The sequence below is a fragment of the Trichoplax adhaerens genome, genomic scaffold (genome assembly GCF_000150275.1).
Source record: "Trichoplax adhaerens TRIADscaffold_1 genomic scaffold, whole genome shotgun sequence".
Lineage (NCBI taxonomy): Eukaryota > Metazoa > Placozoa > Uniplacotomia > Trichoplacea > Trichoplacidae > Trichoplax > Trichoplax adhaerens.
This window is the reverse complement of record NW_002060943.1, coordinates 1,112,598-1,136,915: the sequence shown is the minus strand read 5'-3', so window position 1 is coordinate 1,136,915 and position 24,318 is coordinate 1,112,598. Positions and strand designations below refer to the sequence as shown.

Here is a 24,318-nt window from a genome sequence, read left to right as displayed (position 1 = left end):
GAGTAGATCTACTCTTATACAGTATAGCAATATACTGTACAGTACAGTATGTTTTCATCTTGACACTTAAATGTAAACCTTATCAATGACTTGGTTTCTTACTATAAGATATGTTGTTTAACTTTCATTTCACGATACCATAGCATTACTGTACAATATGTCTAATTCTTGATTAATTATAATTATCATTTTATATAGTGCAGTTTATAACTTCGAGTGTACACTCTTTCTTTTCACACTATAGTGAATATAGTAGTACAGATCGCTCCGTACTGTAATTGTTTGCTCAATAACAATACCAGGATATTTATAGACGTGATACAGTAGAAGGTAGCTGCATTGCGAAATCTTATGCAATTCATAGCGTTTCTGTCAAACACTCGTAGGCATTAAAACTAGGTTATCGTTATACCACATTAAAAGAGAATAATTTGTTTAACCGCTATTCTACATAATAAAATCCAAAAAAGTATAAGTCCAAAATGAAAAAGAAAAAAAACAAAAATAGCGTCAACAATGTAAACTATACTCAAGTGATCATGAGTATTGCGTATCGTAGTGGGAAATAGTAACTGTACATTTAATGGTCGATATCCAAATCTTGTAAATTGATGATGTGTAGGTATTTTATAGTATATATTTTTTTACCTGGCAGCTAGCATTAATGGTGTACAACCGTCTTTAGTCTTGTGTTCAATATTAGAATTGAAATCGAGTAGTAATTTAACGATATGATCATGGCCTTTCCAACAAGCACTTGTAAGTGGGATATCATTGTTACTACCACTTGGGACATTCAGTTGGGCACCATGTCTTAATAATTCTCCAGCAACAGCTAAATGACCGCCTAATGCAGCAAACATTAACGGTGTAAAGCCTTCTTTTGTGCGATGCTCAATGTGAGCACCGTATTGCAATAAAAGGGCAACTACTTTATCGTGACCTTTCCAACAGGCAAAAGTTAAAGGGCTATCATGATTACTATCAGAAACAACATTGACAACGGCATCATGTTCAAGCAATAATGACACAATAGCGTCATGTCCAGCTAAAGCAGCAAACATTAATGCTGTACAGCCATCTTTAGTACGATGTTCTGTGTCACTACCACGTTCCAGTAAGAGCTTGACAATGGATTCATTGCCTAACGTGCAAGCCCACGTTAGGGCACTATCCGATGTCCAATCTGTAGCAATATCCACGTTGGAAGCGTCCCGTTCCAAGAGCAGCTTTGCTACATCAGCATGGCCTTGATTGCAGGCTTCAATCAATGCTGTATTACCGACTTTATTTTTGTAATCTAAACCAGCGCCATTTTCTAATAACAATTCGACCATTTCTTGTTTGCCTTGGCGGCAAGCTAAACTCAGCATCTCATCTAAATTTAATTGATTACTTTCATGACTACTAAGACTACTACTACTACCACTAGTATTATTACTACTATTGTTGTTACTCATGATATTGCTGCAAATATGGTTATTATTTGCCACTGGATTACCAGTTAATAGAGAAGGCGATATATTGATGTCATCTTCGTCGCCACCATCGTAACGATCATCGTTATGGCCATGATGATGATTATGTCTGTCGTCTTGATCCATTTTCTTCCTCTGATCAATGACAGTAATGCAATTTTTCTCTTTCAACATGGACGGTCAAGAATTAATTTTCCTAAATTGACACTTTGCAAGGCCTAATCAGAATTTGGCTATCCAATGATCACTTTCAGTATTTGCAAGTAAAACTGAGTGTCTTTTTAATTTCTAATCAAGGCAAAAATAAGAGCATATATAGAGGATGCAATCAATGAAGAAATCAAGACAACCATTGAGTTGTGTAGAAATTCAAGTACCGTATTGTTTTCTTTCTTTTCCTATTGATTTTCTATTACAGTCTTGTCTTTTCGTCGATTACACCACTGCTGAATGTATGGGTCCATTTCACCACGTATGTCGAAATGGGAGGGAGAAAGAAAAAAAATAATATTTCAAGGTTGAGTCAAACAACATCAGTGAAAAAAATAAAAATTGAAAAATATTCTGAGCACTTCCATAGTTAGCATACCCAGTAATGGAAGACACAAATCATAGCTGTTAAGAAGAAAAATGGGTCAAAGAAAAAATGAAAAATAAATGAAAAAATTGTTGGCCAAAGAGAAAAAGGTTGAAAGCCAACACGTTTGGCACTTGAAGAGACAGTATTGTACGAATGACTGACTGCAGGGGTTATCGGATTGAGACTTGCCAGTGAAACTTGAGACAATAATACATGTACGATCGACTACAAGACTACGATCAAGTGCTGTGGACGACTCTTGCAGAACTCTCGTCACCAACTGGCGTCAACCATCGTCCAGGACGAAATTCAAAAGGTTGAAAGCCAACACGTTTGGCACTTGAAGAGACAGTAGTGAACGAATGACTGACTGCAGGGGTTATCGGGTTGAGACTTGCCAGTGATACTTGAGACAATACATGTACGATCGACTACAAGACTACGATCAAGTGCTGTGGACGACTCTTGCAGAAGTTTCGTCATCAACTGGCGTCAACCATCGTCCAGGACGAAATTCAAAAGGTTGAAAGCCAACACGTTTGGCAATTGAAGAGACAGTAGTGAACGAATGACCAACTGCAGGGGTTATCGGGTTGAGACTTGCCAGTGATACTTGAGACAATACATGTACGATCGACTACAAGACTACGATCAAGTGCTGTGGACGACTCTTGCAGAAGTCTCGTCACCAACTGGCGTCAACCATCGTCCAGGACGAAAGAGAAATTCAATATTCAAGCATGGACGCTGCTAGAAAACGATTTACGTGAATGAAAATTGAATGGTGACTATGCAAGCTGCTATGATAGAGAGATTGATTGTGAAAGACGACCATCCACCATACAATACTAGACTAGGCGTTCAATCTTCCATATTGCCTAGGCGATACACACGGTAGCGATAGATATCGATGGTATGCATAGCACTGTGTACGGTCGTACTCTAGTTTGGAAATGAAAGATACAGCTGGCGATTTCAACTCGACATACTCTATTTTCAGGCACTACCCTTCCTCATACACTTACTGTGCATTAGCTATTACACCAAGTGGAAAACGTAACACACAACCACTGGAGAATGGAAGACAGATTTGAGCTGTCCAAGGCAGCATTTTTCAAATAGAACTATATAGTAGTACACATTACACAAGATGTTGCACACCAAGTCACAACTACTGCGAGAGCGACGATCAAAATACAGTCCATGATAGAAATTCAAGTGTCCACATCACTGGTTGATTCAAATAATCAATACATTGGTTCAGGCTTTTTCTTTAACATGTGCTTACCTAGTTCGTTGTTGACACTTATCGGATAAGAACTGTAACAAGGCCATTCTAGCGCCATGATTGTATACTATATCCGACTTGACGACCACATATGATCACCGTCGGTCTGCCGACATGCTCAACTTAACTCAGCGGACGAAAAAATGAGCCTGTAGACAACTCTTTGGTGTTGATTTTAAATGACCAGGTTGAACATCGCGTTCTGCATTGACGGTATACACTAGCTTACAGTCTACTGTACAGCACAGTACGGTACTATAGAAACTGGCTTAGAATTCACCAGGACTGTACAGTGTACAGTACAGTTTCCCTCTTACTGGGAGTGTCCTTTGGCTACCATATGCACACTGTACACGGTACCATGTACTGTATAGTACAGTACTTCAATTTGGGGCTCGCCGAGTGACTACAGTATACTGTACTGTACTTACACAGCACGTTAATACTGTAGTGTACAGTACTGTACAGTGTACAGTACAGTTCACCAGACTGTCTAGACCAGAGGCAGGTGTGCTTTGAAAACAACACATTCTGAAAAGTCTTTCAAAATCTCTAATAGCCATACTGTACACTCCACTGGAGAGCGCTGACCCAGACAGGGCAGTCTGCTACAAATTCTGAAAAGGGGCGTCTACTAAACTGTACAGTACGGTACTGTACCAGCCACGAAACTTTTGCATTGAGCTACAGTACAAAGAGTACAATACTACAGTACGCAGTACTGTAGTGTCGTGTACTGTACACACCCTAATATTTACTGGATTGGAAGAAAGTCAACCTAAACTTTCCATCCAATTTCGTATAGGAAAGCGATCATTGACCTACTGTACTGTACTGTCTACCCAGTAGTACTGTCAATTTGAGTATCACAGAGGTGATTTACCTTTAGTGCTCGTGCTTCCAGGGGTCACCCACGCAGGTAAAACACCTACAGTAGATCCCCCCAACGCCATGACATAGTATTGGACTGTAATGACAAATATTCAATTCTACTGTATGTAGTCATCAAAGGAAAAATAACAGGATCAATTGGAAAGACCCAAAATAAACTTTCGTCATCAATTCATCATACTATGCATCATTGATTGCGATGCTGCTCACCACCAAGTCCAAAAATGAGTCAGTCAAAAATGACTGTAAAAACACAATATTTCCTGACTTTCATTATCCCTATGAACTTTACTATACTTATTACGTCATCGTTGAATCTCCCACAGCACAAGGATAAATATACATACAGTATGTAGGTTTTACGTTCATCATCAACAGCCATCGCCCAAAATAGCCTCCCACTTATTTCTTTCTTTTACTTTTATGGGCAGGTGGAATGCGTAAAGGATTGAAGGCAAACTTCTAATTCAACACCTGCTTTTAACACCGTCACAGCTTCACAACCAAAACCTATTTACCGTATAGGGTAATGCATAGACTCTAGTTTCACTGGTTGACGACACGTAATCAAAGTATACAGCACGTTATACCATATATGGTGAAGTTTCCCAAGGCCGACTACGTTACAATGCTTTAACAAAAACAGCAATACTAAAATGATTTGAACCTTATGTTAAAAGTGAACTGTAGTCAATACCATTAGCTATGGAATGGATTATTCATTTGGCGATACGAAAGTAGAATTTCATCTGTAATGAGTTATGATGTTGTTTTATACGGTTCCATACTGGAGATACTTCGATTTGCTTGTAGGTCTATAAGTTACCAGCCAAGCAATGTTGACCAGTTCTCACAAATAGTCCATGAGTACGACATAAATACTTATTGATAACTTATTACATACTGTAGTGTATGCCACTTTAGACTGAATTTGTCCTTTTAAATATTTTATACGTGTAACGAGAGGCCTGTTGTGGATGCTAGACGCGTATATTAAAATCATTAAAATCACGCACCTAATCAACTACGTAACGTATTGAATCTAGCAGATGATTTTTAAAGTGAGAACTAACAAATAAAAGAAGAAGAAAACTATTGCCTTAATAGAAACTCACAGTCAATCCAAGCCATTCTATCTCACCTTTATCTTTACCGATCGACTTTAAGGCTCTTAGTTGAATAACGATAATTGCTCTGTATTACAAATTGACAATACATTAATTACCCGTAAGGTTGCAATAACTACTATATCTAAAATCGAACATGTTTGACCTAACTATGAGTTGCTTAAGTACAGTAGATCAATACAGTATAATTGCTTAGCTAAGAGCCATTTTTTTTTAGGGGGGGAGGGGTGAGAGAGAGAGAGAGAGATCTTTGCAAGCCTTCTAAATTAGTTTCTGACATAGAGTATCAAAAAACTTTTATTAGTCCACCATCTGGAGTGTTAATTCTTTATCAGTGTCATCAGCTTGACAGGTTGATACAAAAGATATCACAATGACTAATAAAATTTATTTATCATCGGTGCTAATCTTTTTCCCCTTGAATTATATTTCATCGCTAATTTAGTGAGTCATCATGGATAAATAATCTCTCTTGATAGTAAGAGCGATGAGTTCAGCAACTGCAATATAATCGTGACAAATATTCTTTCCATATCATAGCATAAAATACTCAAGTTGAAATGATTAGATTAAAGATGGCTGAACCAATGGGTCAACTGTTGATACGCCGTTTGTTATAATTTGCATGTTATGTACATAGTTTATTAAACTGTGTACAATATAATATAAACACCTCAACACTGTATGTTCAATTCGGAGATCGATCCTATCTGGCAATCTTTACTTTTTCTTTATTTATTTACAGTTACAATCGGAATTATCTAGTATTAAGATAGTCGATTCATTGTGTCACATTTATCTGATCAAAAATTAGAAAAGGATAAATCTTGAACAATACTTGATCTTACACGGAGTTAATTTATCAATTTTCTATAGAATAACAGGATTTACATCAAAGAACGCAAAGTTCCACTGAATTTTTTGTAATGCATGTAGAAGAAAACACTGCATTTCCAGTTGAGAACATAACCAAAATGCGAATAACAATCTTGAATGTGCTGTGCTAAAAATATACCATTTCTTGTCTCTAATTCTCAAGTTTTTGTGACTAGACAGAATGTAAAGAGTAAAGGGCATTAAGAAAATGAGAAAATTCGTCAAAAGATCAAAGTTGTACAGAATGATATCATATAGTATAAAGTACTAATACTTATTATCCGACTATGAATGGTTTGTATTATTGGGTTTGATTACTTTTATATTCCCATTTTCATAAAGGATGTCGGCCAACACTATTTGTATAATGATGCCTTATATCTAAAAAGTGTAGGTGGAGTTTATTAATATTTCAACAAAATATAAAATCGGTACAAAGTTCAATAAGATCGACAGCTTTATGAATGGACACATATGATGGACAGTAATAATCCTACGCTAATCCATTATTTTAGAAACTGTAGAAAAAGCATAAAGACCTACTTCAACCTTATTTTATCCCTACCTAACGAGCATATGGTATCGAAATTAATTATCCGCTATTATTCACATCAACACCTTTATAACATGTCCAGCTTTTCCGAATTCAAAAGTGATTGAATTTGTTCACACTAACATACAGTTTTACTTTCTAAATGTATTTGTGTTGTTATATCAAAAAATTTTATGCCTTATCCTATTGCTTATAAATCGGTACAGATGACTAATCTAGTTTGCAATTTTTCTAGGATTAATTTTAATCTCTCCTAAAGGTAATATTTACCACATTTCATCATAACTATGGCGTATCACTGCAGTTTTCGTTACTTAAGAAATAAAAAAAATAATTATATTATAAAGAACGAGCAAATTTCCTTACGTTATATAATAGAACGAACATCTTAGTTGAAGAAAGCAGCGCGTATCGTTAAGTGTTGAATTTATAATGTTTGCCTTAATCAAGAACTTTAACACCATGATCATATTCAGAAACAAAACTCCAGAATAAACCTTCAAACGCCAAAGCCTTACAAATCATTCGCGTAGAAATAAAATTGAACTTCGTTTATATGCTTTCAATTACTGAGAAATTAAACTGCAGTATGTTGAATAATATCCATAGCTTATTAAAGCAGACTGATTGGATGATAGAAATCTACTGTTCGGTCAAAAAATATTTATATAAAATATTTCTTAAAATTATAAGCACCGAAATGAGAATCATGATAGCCTATTATAAACAACATCAAGGTTAACTTCTATTCTCAATATACATGAAATTACTTAGTTCATATCTCCATGGTAAATACCGTAATTATATGAGTCACTTAAGCACCGGTATTCTAGACGCTAATAACTACCGATTATATTGTAAATCAACGCTGTAGGAGATTTACGATTTGTTTTAGTTCACAACTTTAGTGCGATCTACGTTACTTGTTAATTAAAGTTAAATCTTATTCAGGCGTCATGCCTATACATAATACAGACAGACTGCTTACTGAAACTACTTATTTCTTAACATAATATCGTAACTTTTGCAATCTTTACTAGTGAAATACTGTGATGTCATAAGGAAGCATAAAAGATCATTGGGTTAAAAAATTCATCTTATCCAGTGACAGCACAGTAATTAATGATTGTTTGTGGTACAGTACTATTTTATCATAAATCGCACAAACCAACGCAATCATGGTGATGCTAATGATGGCAGTAGGCTACAATTGGCAAGTAGAGAATTGTATATTAGATTGATCAAGAATGTTATAGTTGCACTTGACCTTATTACAATTGTTATAAGCATTATCGAATGTTTTTGCGACGTGCTAACTAATTAAGGCTTGCGTCAAACTATTTCTTGTCAATGTAGACTAAATACTAGGATTTTATTGATACAAATGACATCATAGCCTTAATATCGGCTTTAATATTTATATTTGCATTTATATTTATAGAAATATACTTATCCCGAAAGTATCCCTTGTAATCTTAATTACTTCAAGCTATTAAATGCTTAGACTATAGAATGCACTAATCGATGAAATATTCAGTCTTCTAACAAAGGCCTACCATTAACCTTATTAACATTATTCTCATAATACCTGGAAAATACAAGCACAAACCGAAATATTTAAATGTACGTATAGATAACCTACGGTAACTTCTTAGTATACAGAAATAAATGCACGTATATATATATAACCTACGGCAACTCCCTAGTATTAAATGTACATTTTAGTACTATTACAAATGCAACTATGTTGTACGAAACTGATCAGCTTATAAGCAAAAAATAACTTATTGCGTTACGCTATCAGTCCTTAGATAGGCATTGTATTGATTTAGTAACTCCTGGAGCAATTATTTAACGTAATTTACATAAAGGCAATCAAACTTATTAAAATAGTTAATGTTTTTGATTTCATTTGTAAATTACAGGCAACCTGATTCTTTGATAAGATCTCTGTAGTAATCATTAGATCACATTAATTGCGCAAATTTTATCTATACCTGACATCCTGTGCTGCGAAGATAAGTAATAGTCGATTTATTTTTTAGATTATACAGCAGCTAGGCAACTATTTTACTCATAAATCATTGAAATAAGAAATGGTGGGGATTTTAATGGCAATAATAATGATCTTATACTGGCAATCAAAACAACTTCTAATCTACATCATTATTCAAACTCGTTAAATTTGTACTTTGATATATTTTCACTTAAATTCATCAGACCCGTACTTCAAGTAGAGCAGCTACAGGTAACGAAGTGAAACAAAATAGGATATTAAAATAATACTAATGAATAGTCATTTATAGTTTCCCACAATGATTCAACTCAAAAAAGTCGATACTTGCAAACGACAGGTAAATTTAGCCCGCAATAGAAAGTATTTTATAGGATAGCATATCGACGCAACGAAGTTAAAATTACAAAAATAACTTATACTGTTACCTCCATTGGTTACATTTAAAATAGTCCTCCTATTCAATACTAAAGCTTCTAATTTATTCATAATGGTTATATGGCGAAGTATAGAAGCAAAAACTGAAATATAGAGATAAGAACATAAATTTGAATTCACTTTTTATTTAACAACCATAATATTCTGTTACGTCAATTTCATTCATTGAAAGTACTTTATTGCAAATCTTTAAAAGCGATATTACGAAATAGTACGTACACAACGTAAAATCTATTAACAAGTTGCAGAAATAGTTAGGCCAAAACTGCAATTTTCTTTTATCAGACACTGGATACTTAAACATCAATTTAAAATGCTATCCAAGTATTACGCGGTACAGATCTTTCAATCGGTTTAGAATAAACAAAACTTATTGCTCTGAAACTTAAAAAGGAAATGCACATGTTGTACAATTGTAAAAGTTTTCTACAGATCCTTTTTAAACAATATAATCGAATCTACCGCTACAGGCTAATACATACGGTATACTTTATTACATATACATAAAGCTGAAGCTGACTTACTTACATATATATGAGACCGCTTATTACTTTTCGTTTGTTTAAAAAATTATGACCTAATTTGTATAATTTACACATAAATTATTTATGATATGATGGTGCAAGAATCCAGGAAGCTTTCCTACATTTTTCCATTCTTCTCTTCGTTTGAATATATATATATGTTAGACCTCATACATGGTATTTATTGCCGTTGTAGAAGCGGAATCCCCACAAAATGGAAGTAGCCAGGTCCAATAACTTCCTGTCACAATTGCAAAACAAAACCAGTTTAAGTAAAAGAAATGATGTGAAGATTGCTATGTAATCCAAGCATTGTAGTTTTGTATAAGTTTGTTCCATACCCCTTCCAAAAACTTCAGATAGTAAAGCCATCTTAGATTTTAAAATACGTGATCTGTTTTCTTTTTTTACGTACTCTACGGAGGTGATATCGGTTAAAATCGACGTAATCTAGCATTAATAAAAGATGTAGAGGTATTTGATGAAGATTGAAAAACATTTTGAATACATTCCTTTGCCTTTCATAATAAATAAATTGACCTTACTGCATTAGTTAAAATAGCTACAGCAATAATAATAATTAAGTAATTACTACAAAATAGAATTATATTAATCGTAGCATACCTGATCGTACAAAATTAAAATTGTAAATAAAGCGAAGACGAACGCAAACGTTATCAATATCGTCGAAAAAATTCTAAAATTTAAAGAATCATATAGTGGAACAGTTAGAGTTGTCGTGTGCATTATTATTAACGTACGTATAATCAAATGCAGATTAACAGCAACAAAACGATACAGTACATGTGCACATGGCGAGGTGAGTTTTCGTCGCAGTTATCGCATTTTGCCATAAATAATACAATACAGAAGATTATCGCGTAAACAGATGCCATAGCTAAATATGTTATTGCACGTTTGCACAATTGATCAGGAAAAAGTATCAAGATTACGATTATATTAATGCAATTAATAGAGAAATAGATATATATCGCGGATATTTGAAATTTCTATCATAAAATTAGATAGTAAATTAAGTTAGAAAGCATTCGTCAATGAATAATATACCCGTATAGAGTAAAAATAAAATAAAATATTTCTGATTGCATTCGCCAACACAATTGTTAATCCAAGGGCAGTGGTGATCCATTTTCCTAATGCATCGACTACATGTTCTACAGTGATGAGCTCTGGGAGGCCTATAAGTTTCGCATTTGGTGCATAAGCTCCATTCTGAGCCCTATTCAAGAAGGATTTTACTACATATTAGAACAGCTCTAAGCTTAAGCAAGTACTGTATACTGTATATTACCAATATGTGCTAGATAAAACATGAACTATCATTTCAGGCAATAAATAAATTAAAAAAAATAGCAAGATAACTAAGTCGTGATTGACAGTAGAACACATGCTGTAGAATGCAACTTCACTTTATACCCAATATAAATTAAATTTATCCAGAAAAAAGAAAGACTTTTAATAATTTTAGCAGATACTGTATGCGTTTGCACATACTTCGCTGATAATTTAACTCCATATAAGTGCATCAATATTAGAGAAGACGCAATTTATTAGCAGATACGCTATGACACAAAACTATTACCTGTGGTGTTTTGATAGCACCCTGCATTCGTTGGTCAGAAAAGTCTAATTTAATTGTAGGTAATGGAACAAAACCTAAATATTTGGAAAGCATAGACAATGAAGTGGTTTTATTAATTTTATGAATTATTTGTAGAAATAAAGAAAGTCATGAAATATTCAGCGAACATTTTATACCCCTACATATATATATATATCCTATTATACTCTTTTGATTTAGTCAATTAAGTTAGCTTTTACTTGAAGCCATTACTAATATGTTTCAATTGCAGATAATCCAAATCAATTTAGGAAGTCATGCAATAAGTTAATGATAATGATAGCAAGAAATGAGACAATGAAATATCTTCAGATCATGTTAAAAAACATTTCTAAACAGTATTAGCATTATGGAAGAACGATGTTAACGTTATTTTGAACATTTTAAATAACCTGGATCAGCAGTTGTTGCAACGAAATGTGAATAGACCAATAGGAAGACGAATACATTAAAAACGATAATGTGGAAGGAGCCCCATAAGCTGCAATTTTTTATAATTATATTAAGAAAATCAATCGATTAGTCACTTTCTGTACAAAAATGAAGGTATCACAATTGATGTAGATCCTTAGACAGTACAAAGGCGAAATTGAACATGTTTATGTATGGAACATTTGTCTGAACTATTCTAAGGAGAACTTTTGTCGAAGATTAGCTTGACAGATGGGATACCATGTTAAAGTTTAAGTAGTTTCAATTTCAATACTGTGCAGTAAAGAAAAAAGTAATCGTTCACATTTGTATAACGAACTGTATCCATAGTAGATCATTTGCAGAATATGGTAGTGGCATACTGTACAGTATACTGGGTCTGTACCATCATGGTACAACGACTGTACGGTACTGTAGTAGTCGATGGTATGAATGATTGCAAAGCCGAGATTATGTACCCTAATAACGCCGACATGACAGTAGCTAATGAAATTATTGTGTTATATCGCATGAGGCATAACTTCATTTCTTTCTATTTACATGTAGTTAATATCTGCTGGAAAAAATACTTCACTACTGCTACTTAACAATCCACCATGGTATTACATACCTAGCTGAAAGAACCGGCATAACAGTATGTACAATAAAGCAGTAATCCGAAAAGATGACGATGCCATATGTTAAAGCTAAACAGAAGAATCCTAAGGGATCCTTACGGAGACCCATCTTGATGTCAAGAGGATATCCTTCATAGAAACTTGATTCTTGATTATTGTCCAAGCTCTATACAACGTATAATATATATATATACACGCGTCTATTCAGTTTTGGCCGATTAATTTCCTTGCCGATATTGAAATTAAATTATGATGACGTGATTACGTGTCAACTGTCAACGTCCAGAATTGGATCCGATCTTCTATCCCGGTGCCACACCTTACCAGATTAGCCGCTGGCTGCTAGCAACGTTACTGGAAATAATGTGGTAAGCTTATAGGGAGTACACGTACAGTACAGTACGCACCATGGTACAGTATAGAAACAAATTTATGATGGACATTACTAGCAAAATCAGAGACTGAAATAGTCCTTCTTTTCCAGTATTCCATGAGTCGTACGTCTGTACGTCTGTACCAATATACCACAGACTACGACTACTAAAGAAACACCCTACCGTCTAAAAAAGATCTTACTTAGACGGTAGGGGAATTTTTTCTTTTAATAGTCCCTGGTATAGACTAAACTAGTCCATATGTATGTAGGCATAATCGAAATCATATTAGTATTGTATACCGGTGCCACACCTTACCGGATTAGCCGCTAGCTGCTAGCAATGTCACTGGAAATAATGTGGTAAGCTTATAGGGAGTACACGTACAGTACAGTACGCACCATGGTACAGTATAGAAACAAATTTATGATGGACATTACTAACAAAATCAGAGACTGAAATAGTCCTTCTTTTCCAGTATTCTATGAGTCGTACGTCTGTACCAATATACCCACAGACTACGACTACTAAAGAAACACCCTACCGTCTGAAAAAGATCTTGCTTAAACGGTAGGGGAATTTTTTCTTTTAATAATCCCAGGTATAGACTAAACTAGTCCATATGTACAGTACTGTACAGTATGTAGGCATAATCGAAATCATATTAGTATTGTATACCGGTGCCACACCTTACCGGATTAGCCCGCTAGCTGCCAGCAACGTCACTGGAAATAATGTGGTAAGCTTATAGGGAGTACACGTACAGTACAGTACGCACCATGGTACAGTATAGAAACAAATTTATAATGCACATTACTAGCAAAATCAGAGACTGGAATAGTCCTTCTTTTCCAGTATTCTAGGAGTCGTACGTCTGTACGTCTGTACCAATATACCCACAGACTAGGACTACTAAAGAAACACCCTACCGTCTGAAAAAGATCTTGCTTAAACGGTAGGGGAATTTTTTCTTTTAATAATCCCTGGTATAGACTAAACTAGTCCATATGTACAGTATGTAGGCATAATCGAAATCATATTAGTATTGTATACCGGTGCCACACCTTACCAGATTAGCCCGCTGGCTGCTAGCAACGTCACTGGAAATAATGTGGTAAGCTTATAGGGAGTACACGTACAGTACAGTACGCACCATGATACAGTATAGAAACAAATTTATGATGGACATTACTAACAAAATCAGAGACTGAAATACCCCTTCTTTTCCAGTATTCCATGAGTCGTACGTCTGTACGTCTGTACCAATACCCATAGACTAGGACTACTGAAGAAACAATTTCACCATCCTCCCGTTTTCCGTCAAAATTTCCCTACCGTCTAAAAAAGACCTTGCTTAGACGGTAGGGGAATTTTTTCTTTTAATAGTCCCTGGTATAGACTAAACTAGTCCATATGTATGTAGGCATAATCGAAATCATGTTAGTATGGACTATAATAATCTCATCTATGTACTATGTAAATTATTACAAATCAGAGTTTTAAGGTCTGCTGATTTGCATTAATTCTGGGACCTTAAAATACCTTACATCATCTAATTCTAATAAATTTCGCGATAACATAAACGTACTTCGTGCTATTAAGGATCTGTCATTAATTTTAACAACCTGTTAGGGTCTAAATTAAAACAAGGCAATGCAGACTTAATGCGTTCGACTAACATTAAAGTGATCGACGAGATACACTTTTAAAAATTGATCTGTTGTCTTGCAGATTATAGATTTGAAATGTAGCCGAACTCATATATATTTAGCCGAGACGTATAGTCAATTTCCTTAATTTTATTTTACTTAGAAGTAAAATTTTGTATGATTTGGGAAGATTTCTGCATTAGGAAGAGTAGATCACGTAAAAGTTATTATTACTATTGTTATAGAACAAAATAGTAGACCCATAACTTGATTAATGTTGTAATATGGTAGCCTTAGAAACAAAGTAGATATTTCTATGAGCATGATGTCTTGACATGACTTTACTTCCATTAAATAGCACTATAGTGTTCCTGAAATCCTTCCAGATTACACGCTGATTGCTAACCAAGTCTTCAGTTCTAGCCGAGATGAATAGTTTGAACGCCTAGCCATACTATGTGTACTTGGCTAAGAACTATATAATTATTGTTTTGCGAGCAAGGATTTGGAAAGCTGTTTAATAAATTTACATCAGAAAGCAATGGTTTAGGTCGCCATGAATATTGTAGATAGTCAAATATGGAGTGGATTTTGACTAAAACGGAAACTCTTTGCATAATTTACTTGCTACTTTCGATTGTAGATTGACTTAAGTAAAACCCAATTTTATTAATTACATTGATAATTTCCGTAAAATTTTAATTATTTTCGCAACAAAATAAGATTACATATGGTTTAATATAATCCAATCATCATTTGTTCGGGAATAATTGCAACGATTAACCAGAATTTCTTAAGAATTCTAGTACCTAACCTCGTCTCAGGAGCTATTATTCTTTTTTATATGCGACGTAGGTATTATAGACATAAGTAAGCATGATATATTAAGGCTAATAGAACAAGTTGATTTCATGTAAAGCATAAATCGTGGAGGATAATTATATTATTGTACTATGTGCTCAGATACCTAAGATGGCTTTAAGTTAGTTTGGTTCTAATAATAATTACTAACTATTGTTGTGTATTTCACAGTAAGCGATTACTCCGAGAGTATAATTGTAACTGGCACTTTATTGTTAATTACAGGTATTTATAAGCACGTACTCTGCCTTACCTATCATGTGATAAATTTCGTCTTATCACATATTACAAAATTAAGGATGAAAATACACTCCTAACGATCATATTACGTACATTCCTCTTAAGACAATTGCATAGTAGAAGCGTATCTGGTTACATTTTCAAAACGTAAATTAGCTTAAAATGAGTTCATAAGCCATCACTTGTATTGATTATTTCATAATTGTAGTATCGTATGTTTACGCGGTAACTCAACTTACTTCTACAATAATTCGTGCCTAGTTACAGGATGACTTTCTACCTCGTAAAATTAACGTAGCTCTTATTAGTTACTTAACTGAAAGTTATAAACATAGACATGTTTATAATGCAACATAGGTAATATTAATTGACATCTACTTAGCTAATCTAACGGTAATCTAGGTCTAATGTGGTGACTGAATATACTCTTTGTTTCTTCCTTCTGATAAAAATATATATATGGTTTGCATAAGTACTATTATTGTTTCGGTTCTAAATAAAATATACGGTATGTTATGCCCAAGTGTTTGTTTTTGTCATTTCAGTATTATTACAGATAATAAGCACATATCTCAAGCTATCATATCTGGCATCCACTAGGATTAATTAATACGATCGATTCTTAGTATCACCAGAGACTAAATTCTAAATTAGAAGCCTCTGGTATTACAACGACTCAGACAAATTTAGGGGATAATTAAAAATATCGGGATAAATACCAACTGAATTTTATCTGATAAATCCTGGTTTCCTCAAATACTTCACCTATTTGCATTAAACAGTACGCTGAATGGATGCTCATCGCATTTTATAAATTAACCTTTCTCATTAGATTAATTATTACAATTCCTATTAATATGCGCGAATCTGTATATCGAGGAACTCGATTACAGGACTAGGCACTGGGAACCAGCTCAATCATGCTGTTTAGTCGCGAGTAAATATAAAAGAAAACTTACATGAGTTAGATTTAGTCGAGCAAATATAATAGCAATGGATACAGAAATAAAGATAACGGATAGAATTCAAATAATATTGAGTTATTTTATTTCAATTACGTATTATGAAATTTATTTTTATACAGTAAAATGAAAAGAGAATCTCGATTACTATGATTATATTTGCAAAGTACTGGTTCCACAGGAAGCGATTAGTGACTGCTTTACATCTGCACATTTAATATTAACGCAGACTGTAAAATTAAACTTTACAATAACTGACACTCAGTACACATATTACCATAACAGTATAAAATAGATACTTTAGAACATGGAAGAAATCAGTTACAATAAACCGATCAATAATTCCGTATATTCAAGAATAGGATTACGGCGTAAGCTTGGATGTTAAAGTGATTATCATATATATAATAAAGAACCGTATGCTTGTTTTACCTACTACTAGCGATTAGTTAATTATATTTAATTTCATAATGCCCGAACTAATTAATTATCAATGATAATGATGTAATACGATATCCATATTTTAACGATTCAGCTTGCATATTTCTTACATGAAATTAGCCATAGCAGAAAATTATGTTACTTGTTTACTTAAAGGCATTTAAACCACAAGCATTATCAATTATACAGTTATCCAAAATTTTTATGACGATAATTTGATAAACTACTTATTGTTATACTTAATGTACAAGTTTTGATCTCGTAAAAATTAGCATTGCCGCTTTACGCTGATTCAATGCATAAATGCATTCCTGATAATTTCCATCACATAATAATGTTTCATATGTATGAATGTATCAATTATCCCATTTTTATGGCATAATTGCTACAAATGATGCCATCACGTTAATATGGCAACTATAAAAAAATCATACTGAATATAAGCGTGCATATCAGGTACTGAAATATCAGGTGGCAATTATCGTTTTATAGTCTCGATAATGTTCAGAATTGTTAGAGATACGTCATTGATCTAATGTAATAAATTACGTTGTACGCATTTAAATCGACAGTAAGATCTAGACCTAATTGTATAAATTTACTTAAAAATCTTATTTTGAGGATTTTTCTTCATTTTTCGCTCAACCTCGATACAATATTTATCCAGAACACCAGCTTGTCTTAATTCTGATAACTTCTTTTGCTTAGCTTCATCAATCATGCGTTTCCTATTACATAACAAGTAATATTTTAATGATATAAATTCCCTAAACTCCTTTTATACGTTCTTATAATTTTTTTTTATAGCAAGTAAAATAAATAATTTAATAGTTTAAAATTTTCTTAGACCTACCGTTGTTCATCTTCTGCATCTAATTTCGCTCTTTCACCGAAGAAGGATCTTCGCTCGTTAAGTTTTTCTTGTTCTTTCTCTACTATTTGTTGGCGGATGCTATCGGAATAAACTTTCTTTTGCTTCATTTTCTTTTCAACCTCCTCTTGTTCTTTCTGAACTGCCTCTTGTTGAGCCCTATTTAAAAATAAAATAAAATATAGATTTAGACTTTTATCAGAACTCTGTATTAATTACTAATCAAATTTTTTATATACTCTAACCCACCTTACAACACGATCGAATTCAGCTCTATCTCTCTGTGATTGAATAGCGAAATTACGTTGTTTCATCGTTATTTGCTCGGTTCTAGAACGTTTTAATATATCTTCTTGTTCTGCCTTCTTTCTAGCTTCTTCTAGTTCTTTCCTCCTCCATTCTCTTTCTGCTTCCTCTTGGTTACGCTTAGCTCTTAATGCATCGCGTTCAGCTTGCTTGTCCTTGGCACGCTCTTGCAAAGCACGCAGCCGCGCAACTTCTTTTTCTTTTTCGATACGTTGTTTCTCAAGTTCTGCTTGGTAGGCTTCTTCTCTTTCCTATTTGTTGTAAAAGAAATACCTTCAGCCAGTATTACAGAGCTAAATATTGTTAATAGTAACAATATAGGCAGCTATTCACAAGCATAATAATGTTGTCTATTATGCGCTCATTGACGTCTATCTATGCGTACAAAATGGTTTCACTAACCGCTCTCTCTTTCAAGTATTGCATAACTTTCAACTCAGCTAATCGTTCTTGCTCTTTCTGAACAATTTTTTGATTTTGTAAATCTTGATTAGCAATTGCAACTTCTTTCATCAATTCCTTTTGAGTTTTACGCTTCTTATGAAGATTTTCTAAATCTTCTTCTTGTAACTTTTCTAGATATTTCAGCATAACCTTTGAAAAATAGAAATTTATTATTACTGTTAGCATTAAAGTCATACCAGCACTTATCTGTGTAGGAGAATTATGACGTATATAACAAACTTAATCTAAGCAACTTCAAGCTGTTCTACTCACAGATGTCTCCTGATCTTTTAATTCACTCTCTAAAAGCCCTTGTTGTTCTCTCTCTGCGATTTGCTTTTGCAGTATTTGAGCACCTCGCAATAGTTCAACCTTTCTTTCCTTTTCACGTTTTTCTTGCTCTTCTATAGCTTTTACACGATCAATTTCCATCATTTCATCTAATCTTCTTTGCTCACTTTTAGCATCTACTTTAATTTCTTGCTTTTCGTTTAATTGTAAATCTCGAATAGCGTGACATTTCGCGTTCAATATCAACTACAATACAAATAGTTTAAGAAGGTATCACTTAGTACTATATTTTCTCCTTAATAGGATATGAGGAAAAAGGACTTACTTCGTTTAAATACTTGATTTCGTCATCTTGTTCACAAAGTTGCACTTTGGCATGATCTAGCAGTACCTTTCTCTGTCCATTTGTTTCCTTTAAATATATAAAGTAGGCTAAATCAATATCGCTTCTACTATTGTCCCCGAAATTATGCTAATGAATTAAATTCTTACTTCTTCAAGATCTGATGGTTTCTCGTTCTTGAGGCGTTTCTTTTCCATCTCTTGCATAGCTAATTTGCGTTCATCTGATGCTCTCTGAACTGCTTCCTTTTCTCTTTTGATCGCTTCTGCTCTTAGCAACTTTTCTTCTTCATTTAAACGATGGGACGAACTCTAAAATAAGAATATAGCAATTAGTATGAAGAATGAACTTATCGGCGCTATCATAGACAGAAACGCAATAAAATATTGCCATAGACGTACCTTCATACGACTATAATTACTGGTACCAATAATAAGAGATTGCCCTGTAGGATCTTTTGGAACACTAACATTTCAAGAGCAGAAAATAATTTCATGCGTTATCTGTCATGTAATTCGCATGCCATAAATGTTAATATGCCACGATACAACTTTATTAACTCACATTAAGGTACGAACTAGATCCTTTGTAATAACTTCTACGGTTTCTTTCCCTTTCCCCTGGCCACTCTTTGATGATGTTTTTGCTATTAATAAGTAAATTATATATGAATTATCGGGTTCATAGACCGTTTACGTAATGATAAATGAAAATTGCTTACATAGGTCATTACCCTTCCTTGATGAATTATCTAAGTTAATAGGTTTGTTATTGGAATCACGAGAAGCTGACTTTGTCAAATTGCCAAATAAATTTTCATCCTATAATTTTTTTTAAATAATTTCATTCGATTTCAATGATAGGAGTATATTTACAGCAGAATATAGCAGCTACTCTATCGATAGAGTAAAAGCAGTATAATATCTCATTTGTACATTATTCTCTAAGATCATGATGGTTATCCAAATTAAAGTATATTTATAAAAGAAATAAATACTATACATACCACTGTAGATGTTTGATTGACCTTTCTATATTTTTTTGTCTTTTGACTAGCTGTGCTATAAGCACTTCCACCAGACGCTGCGGATCCGGCAACACTGTTAGGCTGGGTTGGCAGTAAACAACTTGATTAATTATTAGTCACTAATAACATTTATCTAATCTCGTATGGATGTACAGTCGATAAAGACCAATGTATCAGTATGCCAATCGATTGAAAATACATATGGTTTATTTAGTCAATATTACTTTATTGCACTTTGTACAGATAACTATTACATCTATCTCTATTTGAGCATTCAGTAAGTATAATCTAACAGCTAAACTTGGTTAAGCAGTGAATGATGACACGGTATGCGCCAAAAGTAAAATGGAAGTCATCCACTTGATTTATTATGATAAACTATGAAATAGTATATGATTGATGGTTAAAAACATTTGATCACTGATTAATTCTATTCTTAAATGGACATCATGTCCGCTAGTAACACACTTACCATGATGAAGAACTTGAGGATTAATGGCACTATTCCTGTAATTAAATGATTGAGAATGCACGTATCGGTCGTTCAACTTACGAATGATTGCTGTACTTAATTAGTTGAATTATCTTATATCTGCCGTATGGATATGGAGTACAGTATGACTCAATATTGTCTGCGAACGTAGTGTTGGTTATCTTTTCTTGCTTGCATCTTGTGATTGTTATGTTGTCATGGCTACTAGTAGGATCGTTCGCATACCTGATGCGCAGGCGTTCTCCACTCTCTCGCACATCATTGAGTCCGTCCGTCAGCAACATACTATACTATAGAACGGGAGCCTTTACAGTACATATCCTTTGCCTACAGTACAGTACCAGTGACGACTGTACAGTACACTGAGTGTACAGTACAGTACAGTACAGTACAGTATTCAAAAAAGAGAAGAGAGGGACAAGCAGGCAGGCAACGACTATTTCAATATACCGTTGACTGTACTGTACACTACTAAAAATATGGCTGACTACTTAGTTGGTCATCTGAACTACATCGTATGCCTCCAACGATGTACTTTCTGTGATTGTAGCCTAATAAAAGAGAAAAAGGAGTCTTTTTCAGGGGTTACAGTACATTACTCACCATGCCTGCCTCACTTTCTTCTTGTGTGGCATGATGATTGCAGTACTGTACACTGTACACTGTACAGTTTGTACTGTAATCTAGTACTATACATGGTATAAAACTGTACCCAATTATCGATAGAAATCCTTAGCCAAAAGCTCTCCTATCTTCAGTAGCTATACGATTGTTGCCCCAATTCGTTGCCGGCTTGCTTTTATACTGGACTAAACTCAAGATAAAGCCGTCTCATTCAGGTGTTTACATTTTATACTATACAGTACTCTAGACTGAGTGCCCGTATACTGTATCTATAGGCCATTATGCCTGCCTGACTTTCTTCTTTGTGCGCCATCATGATTACAGTATGGACTGTAATCGAGCATTATACTGTACACTGTACACTGTACATTGTGTACAGTGCAGGGTATGAAACTATATCCAATTCTCCATAGAGAAATCCTTACTCAAAAGCCCTGAACGGTAGCCATCTTGCGTTGGCACAAGCATGTGCAGTAGAGATCGTCCAGTCTATTGCTGGATGAGTGCCGCAAAAGAGACTTTGCAAGCAGTTGCAAGCATTGAATTACCTTTCACAAGTTGAATTTGTGCAAAATGGCTAGTGGGCAAAATCCGCCACTAAATGATGATTTCGCCCTAGTTTCCGAATTGTTTCTTTATGTCGGCAATTTAGATAAGAAAGTAACCGATAAGATATTATATGAATTATTTGTTAAGGTCAGTTGATGTTATCTAGTCATGAATTCAAATTTTGTATTGAGCTGCGTGATCATGACAAGGTGATAATGACAATTGGAAGTTCTACTTGTAAACTGTAGTATGGACGAGTGTCATTATTTCTAGGACTGCTAGGTGTTAAGAGATCGCTCTTTCCTGTAGTAGATGAAATGAATTTGCTAGTTAGGTGCTACAAATGCAATTGCATAACGATGACTTGGATATCAGCATCAATATCATTCAATGTCATGATGGATGATGTAGTTGTGTGTTGCTTAGATGAAATATACGTATATTATACAGTACTGTACTGTATTTCCACTCTGCTTTCCAATTTTCCTATCATAATAAGTTTGTAGTTGTCGGCTGAGTATGAGCCGAGAGATTATTTAATGTCATGATGGCCGATGTAGTGGTAAGTTATGAGTGATCAGCCGAGACATTATTCTATGTCATGATGGATGATGTAGTTGTGAACTGCTGCCATGAGACGTACAATACGTATAGGATACTCTACCTCCACTGTACTTTCCAATTTGCCTATCATAATAAGTTTGTAGTTGCCAGCTGAGTAGCAGCCGAGACATTATTCAATGTCTTGATAGATGACGTAGTTGTGAGTTGCTCCGATGAGACATCCAATACGTATAGGATACTCTACCTCCACTGTATTTCCCAACTTTCCTATCATAGTAAGTTTGTAGTTGTCGGCTGAGTATCAGCCGAGACATTATTCAATGTCATGATGGATGATGTAGTTGTGAGTTGCTCGGATGAGACATACAATACGTATAGGATACTCTACCTCCACCAAACTTTCCAATTTTCCTATCATAATAAGTTTGTAGTTGTCGGCTGAGTATCAATAACTTTAGGATCAGCATCGACATTGCTAATTGTTATGGTATTGATGAATGATGCGATCATGAATTGACCATATTTCCTGCGATAATGTGTTAGCGAAGTGCTCACATGAGATAGATCTCGAAAAAATATTCATCGTTCCTTAGCTGAATGTTAAAGTTTACAATACGTTGCACATTTTGTCATTCTAAAGTACCATCCAGTACAAGATGATCCACTTGGATACTGGAGAACCAACTGCTACTTGCTAAACTGATTGTTGCATGATCGACTTTTAATTGTATCAATTCCAAATGCTTGTAATCTAATCTGAGCAAGATCGTGTTCAGTTTGAACTATGCAACCTTTGAAAGAGACAGGTTGTAGAGGATGGAAGACAATAATCTTATCATTATAATGATTGTAATAAATGAACGACATTGGTTAATATGGATAGAGTTGAAATTCACTTCAATTGAAAGATAGAAAGTAGAAATGTTTTGAATATTTAACACTCATTTCATTACGTCAATTATTACAGGCTGGTTCAATAAGTAGGATTAATTTGCCTAAAGATGATACTACTGGAGACATTAGAGGATATGGATTTGTGTATTATAACAGAAATGTTTCAGCACTGTACGCAACCGAATTATTCAACGGACTACTACTATTTCAGAAACCAATGCGTGTCAATCTTAATTCTAAAGAGCGTAAATCGATTCCGTATCCAATTATTAAGAGAATTGTTGCTGAGAATAATCTCCCACGATTTGTTAAAAATCCTAACTATAAAGGCCACAATCAAACAGAACACGATGTCAATGATCACAATAGCTCCACACCGTATCGACAAATGGATTCAATGAGTCGGTACGCAGGTAATGCATCAAACACTAAAGATGACGTTGAACCTTACGACCCTGCTTATCCGTCTACAGAAGGAGATAGGATCCACAAAAGCCGTCGTGTTAGACATGATAACGTAGACAACCGTGATGACGAAACGGATTTCGATAAAATGCTTGAAGCGGCCGATAAAAGACATCGTGGACATGTTGTAGAGGATGGATTAGAAGATTCCGCTTCCTCCAAGCAATACCACAGATATAGAGATAATTATCAGGCAGATGAACAATTAGATGCGCCTTCTAGAAATTACAGATATGATCAGGGACCTATCGATCGAGTCGATATTCCTTCAGATCGTAGAGGTTCTATGAGAAGCCATGCGGATAGATTACGTAAACAAGGGCAGTTTTATCATCCCCATAGCCCTGATGCAAATACAGGAAAATATTATGACGAAAGCCATCATGGTGAACATGGACAATCTTATCATCCTCATAGTCCTGATAGGAGTACAAGAGAGTATTATGATGACAAATATCGC

The 24,318-nt window shown here is 34.4% G+C and overlaps 4 protein-coding genes across 4 annotated transcripts; 1 reads left to right on the top strand and 3 right to left on the bottom strand.

Moving 5' to 3' along the window:
• Positions 1-803: 803 nt before the first annotated feature.
• Positions 804-1,355, bottom strand: TRIADDRAFT_5116 (uncharacterized protein; the record flags this gene model as incomplete). The annotated part of the gene is made up of 1 exon (XM_002107606.1): positions 804-1,355. A coding segment is annotated over one exon (552 nt), but the record flags the coding sequence as incomplete, so codon positions are not given.
• An 8,582-nt stretch (positions 1,356-9,937) lies between these two features.
• Positions 9,938-12,569, bottom strand: TRIADDRAFT_19198 (uncharacterized protein; the record flags this gene model as incomplete). The annotated part of the gene is made up of 7 exons (XM_002107605.1): positions 9,938-10,219; positions 10,394-10,466; positions 10,574-10,667; positions 10,838-11,009; positions 11,373-11,446; positions 11,804-11,892; positions 12,454-12,569. The coding sequence occupies 7 exons, from the start codon at positions 12,567-12,569 to the stop codon at positions 9,938-9,940; spliced, it is 900 nt and encodes a 299-aa protein (XP_002107641.1).
• Positions 12,570-17,585: 5,016 nt separating this feature from the next.
• On the bottom strand, positions 17,586-19,700 carry TRIADDRAFT_20353 (uncharacterized protein; the record flags this gene model as incomplete). The annotated part of the gene is made up of 8 exons (XM_002107604.1): positions 17,586-17,715; positions 17,841-18,017; positions 18,108-18,415; positions 18,567-18,758; positions 18,882-19,145; positions 19,225-19,311; positions 19,392-19,553; positions 19,644-19,700. Coding segments are annotated over 8 exons (1,377 nt in total), but the record flags the coding sequence as incomplete, so codon positions are not given.
• A 2,259-nt stretch (positions 19,701-21,959) lies between these two features.
• TRIADDRAFT_19129 (uncharacterized protein) lies at positions 21,960-23,649 on the top strand (the record flags this gene model as incomplete). The annotated part of the gene is made up of 2 exons (XM_002108410.1): positions 21,960-22,082; positions 23,467-23,649. Coding segments are annotated over 2 exons (306 nt in total), but the record flags the coding sequence as incomplete, so codon positions are not given.
• Between the last annotated feature and the right edge of the window lie 669 nt (positions 23,650-24,318).